This window comes from Nematolebias whitei, chromosome 3 (assembly GCF_014905685.2).
Source record: "Nematolebias whitei isolate Nwh7 chromosome 3, NemWhi1, whole genome shotgun sequence".
Classification (NCBI taxonomy): Eukaryota; Metazoa; Chordata; class Actinopteri; order Cyprinodontiformes; family Rivulidae; genus Nematolebias; species Nematolebias whitei.
Window position 1 is genome coordinate 17,606,708 of NC_056500.1, and position 4,594 is coordinate 17,611,301.

At 50.2% G+C, this 4,594-nt stretch overlaps 1 protein-coding gene across 1 annotated transcript; it reads left to right on the forward strand.

Annotated features, from left to right (window-relative positions):
• The first annotated feature begins 346 nt into the window (after positions 1–346).
• On the forward strand, positions 347–1,911 carry her6 (hairy-related 6). The gene is made up of 4 exons (XM_037674582.1): positions 347–622; positions 707–802; positions 881–968; positions 1,076–1,911. The coding sequence occupies exons 1-4, from the start codon at positions 515–517 to the stop codon at positions 1,615–1,617; spliced, it is 834 nt and encodes a 277-aa protein (XP_037530510.1). The 5' UTR covers positions 347–514; the 3' UTR covers positions 1,618–1,911.
• The last annotated feature ends 2,683 nt before the right edge of the window (positions 1,912–4,594 follow it).

Here is a 4,594-nt window from a genome sequence, read left to right on the forward strand (position 1 = left end):
AAAATGCCAAGTGTGTTTTTGATTAATTTCATCCTTATCCCTATTTTGTTTTCTTTCCCTGCTTTATGTGGTGTCTGTCCCTGTGCCCGCGCTGTTAATGTGTAAACGCCGCGATGATTGAAGGCTGCAGACAGTTTCCCCGGCTGCGCCCTGAACCGGACAGCTCCAGCGGCCAAACAACCAATGGGAGGGCGCCGACCACGAGCCGTCCTCCCTCGGGCCGCGTGTCCCTCGCTCTGATTGGCTGAAAGTTACTGTGGGAAAGAAAGTTTGGGAAGTTTCACACGAGCCGTTCGCGTGCGGCGAGAGATATAAATACGAGGCACACGCGGAGAGCCTCACAGAGGCTGCGCGCGCTCGTGGTGGCTGCTGCTGCGCGTCGCTCCGACGGATTCTAACTTGTATCTCAGGACTCCTTTTGGGGACTTTTGAACAGCATCCTTTGCACACACCCCCTACACCAGTGGATCCTATTTTGTTGTGGCTTTGTGGGAAATTTCTAATTTTCAAAAAGATGCCCGCCGACATGATGGAAAAATCTTCATCCTCTCCGGTTGCTGCAACTCCGGCAAGCATGAACACAACTCCGGATAAACCCAAGACAGCGTCTGAGCATAGAAAGGTTGGTGTCTTACAATCAGACAGTCTTAATGGGTTTTATTTGGCTCGGGAACTGAGGGGATTAACACTGTTGGTTTACTTTCAGTCTTCAAAACCGATTATGGAAAAGAGGAGAAGAGCCAGAATCAATGAAAGCTTGGGTCAGCTGAAAACTCTCATCCTGGATGCCCTGAAAAAAGATGTAAGTACCTGGATGGGCTCAGTATCTTGAGTGAAAGTGAGCGCGTGATGTTAACCAGGTGTGCTTTCCGTCCCTCAGAGCTCCAGACACTCTAAACTGGAGAAGGCGGACATCCTGGAGATGACGGTCAAACACCTCCGGAACCTCCAGAGGGCTCAGATGACGGGTAAGCAGAACTTCTCAACCTGATCTCTCTTTCTCTTTGCACTTTAAATCCATGAACCTGCTTCCAGACTAGAGTTTATTTAAAACTACGTGTCTGTTTCTGTGCAGCTGCGCTGAACACAGACCCCACCGTCTTGGGAAAATACCGCGCGGGCTTCAGTGAGTGCATGAATGAAGTCACGCGGTTTCTGTCCACCTGTGAAGGCGTCAATACTGAAGTGAGGACGCGCCTCCTGGGCCACTTGGCCAGCTGCATGACTCAAATCAACGCCATGAATTACCCCAGCCAGCATCAGCACCAGCATCAACTGCCTCCCGCCGCCGGGCCAACGCATCCCTCCTTCGGTCAGTCCATGGTGCAAATCCCCAACTCGTCCCCGCAGGTCCTGCCCATGAACCCGGTGTCCTGCAAAGGGGGCTCCTCGCCGCCCACTTTACCTCCAGACGCCACCAAAGTGTACGGCGGCTTTCAAATCGTGCCTGCCACGGACGGACAGTTTGCTTTCCTCATACCCAACGCGGCGTTTGCGCCGAACGGCCCCGTGATCCCGGTGTACGCCAACAACGTCAGCACGCCGGTGCCGGTTCCGGCTGCGGTTTCCCCTGGAGCTCCATCAGCCAACACGGACTCAGTGTGGAGACCGTGGTGAAAAGTTTAGGACCACAGCAAAGACTCTGACTTTTCGTTTGTTAGTTTTCTCTTTGGTAGAAAGTTGTTTTCAACCAGTTTTATTTTTATTTTTTCTTGTAAATTGAAAAGATGCACTATATTTGTACAGCTAACAAGGGAGTAAAAGTTCATATTGAAATGGGGTTTGTATTGTGGAAGTCCGTTCACTGCATTTTTTAAAAATCTATATTTGAGTTGTATTTTTTACTGTGGCGCCAAAGACATGTTCTTATGATGTTCTTCGTTTTGGAAGACAAATAAATTTGTAAAAATATGAAAGCATGACATAGTTTTCCATGTGCTGCTTGTTGGAGAAACACAATCTGATGTACTTCTCAGAGCATAAAGTTCATCACAGCTTTCAACATTAGGCAACACTGTGCGTAATGCATGCGTAAAACCAAAACTGACCTGTCATCCTGCTGAATGACCCTTTCTGTGTGGACTGACAGCTAAAACTCGACAAATGTGCTTTTTCAAAAGATCAAAATAGATTAAAATCCTCACTTACGCAACTTGCAACCCCAGCAATTACTCCGTTGTGCAAATAAAACTTAAAAACAGTGAGTTTTATTGTGCGCAAAACTAAACAAAAACAAAATATGCATCAAAATGCGCAGAATATATCCCAAAAACGTGTTTCTTGTTAGAAATTGCACTACAGACTTATCAGTAAGCTTGGACACATTAATGACCTCGGTGTTTCAAAGCTCTGACAGTCCAGCTGTTGGAGACCTCCTGAAAGTTTGAAGTTTTAAAGAGGTCACTCCCGCCATCTAGCAGCAGAAAATGACACTGCAGTCGGATTAGAGGCGGTGGATCAATGAGGTCCAGCACGAGTTGGTGTCGATGAGGCCTGATAAGATTTAACAGCTTTAAAGAGGTGCGTGGTCATTAGTTTAAAGGTCACATTTGAACTTTTTTTTTAATGCTGATATCATCAGTATTTCAATATAACTTACATTTGGAGGAATCTTGTGATTTGATTGGGTAAATATGTTCAGTCAGGCAAACAGCCAAATATTCACTCGAACAATCCGTGAGTAATCTGAAGTGATCCAGCCCCTACAAACATGATCATTATCAAGCTTTCTTCTGCTTTTCAGTCACATTTCACTGGAGCAGCAGCATTAATCTGATGGTATAGAACAAGTTGGAGCCTCAGGCCAGGTCTTTAATCAGGGCTCTGTTCCCTGGTGCCAGGGGGGTGGCGGGGGGGCTCAACAGAACAATGACACGATAAACACATCGCCACTGAGCCATGTGGTAGCGCTCTGCTCTGCCCAGGTGTGTGTGCCCCCCTCCAGCTATTCGAGTGTGGCCCTTTCTTTGAAGGGGTGTGTGTGGGCGGGGGGGGGGGGGGGTTACAGGTGTTTGCAATTATCACTGTGCTAAGAGGCACAAAGTGTGGATAAGTGCCATCATTTTGAATTTCCATCACACCTTTTTACAGGGGGGGGGGGGGGGGGTGCATGCATCCTGATTTGATTGGAGCCATGTGTGTGCGCTCAAGCCTGTGTGTGCATGTTTTGCGTGTGCGCTCGAGCCTGTGTGTGCATGTTGTGTGTGTGTGTGGCAGGGTGTGGACATGTCTGGCTAAAGGGCACAAGGGGTGAGGCACTGGGGAGTTGAATGGGATGGGGGAGTTCAAGGAGAGGCCTGCCACGAAGGGTAACAGTCAGCATCCTGTGTTTTAAACCTTCTTTACAAAACGCCCTCACACACACACAAACACACACACACAAGCATGAAATGTTCCCACAGCAATCCAGCTGTGCTCGCACTGCTGTCGAGCTTCCTGCCCTGAGCCCCGGGGCCACAGCTGGACACGGGACGTCTGGGAGGCACGTGGTGTGACCTGGACGGCACCCAGCTGCTGAGCCCTCCCACCCTGCCTGCCTGCCTTTTCCTCCACTTTCCTCCTTCTCCTTCAGCGGTCGCTCCCACTCCTGACAGCAGCTTTACGAGCCTCTCCAATTACCTGGTGCAGCGGCCGAGCTGCTGGAGTGACCGCACACATGTCACAACACGACTAGGAGGTTAGCTGCCATGCATGTCCATTAACTTTTCCCACACTCTGCGTGCATGCAGGGAGCAAAAAAGAGGGGGTAAAAAAGACCTCTGCTTCCTCCTTAGCTGTGTAAAGTGCTACCATATGGCCAACTCTCCTCTCTCCCTTTCTGAATCTCTCTCCCAGGCCGTCACTGGGCCTGGCTTTGATTGCAGCCCAGACAAGCGAGCGCTTTATGATTTAATCCCAGAGCTTGCTGTACCAAACCCTGGACTCATATGGAAGCCAAACTCCTCTCCCTCTGCCCCCATCCCCTTACAGCCCCCCTCTTGCAGTTGCAGAGGAAGGCTGTGTTCTGGCAGGAAATGAATAGCTCCCAGATGAGCGCAGGAACCTGAGAGGTCGTGAGAAAGAGGCGAACCCCCCTCCGCAGGCCCGGCTTGCTGCCAGCCGCCAGGGGAAATGTGGAAGAGCGTCTCTCTGACACACGCATCAACCCCTCTGCCCTCCACCACACCGCCTGACTGACTGCCTGCCTGCCTGCCTGCCTCGGTGCTGGGCCCTGAGCCTGGAAATAGACTGACAGACGGGGCAACCACCACAGAGCCAGGCAGGGAAAGGGAAAGCTGTGGGAGGGGAGAACGTGTTGGATTTATGTGGGCAGAAGCGGATCGTGTGCTTTTTCAGTTTGAATCCTGACCCAAGTGCGCTTTACAGTGGAAAGTTCTGCAATTTAGGTTTAGCTTTGACTCATTTATGACCCATTTACGCAGGTTTTGTAGACAGTCACACATGCGCTCCCTCTGTCCCAGAGGCTTCATTCATTTCCCAGTATTCACTCGCCCAGACAGGTGTTTCATGTCAGGAGCGAAGGGCTTCTCTCTTTGGTTCCCTGTGTGCTGAACTAACATTTACTCCTCATGAGGCTGACAGTGTTACGGTTGGA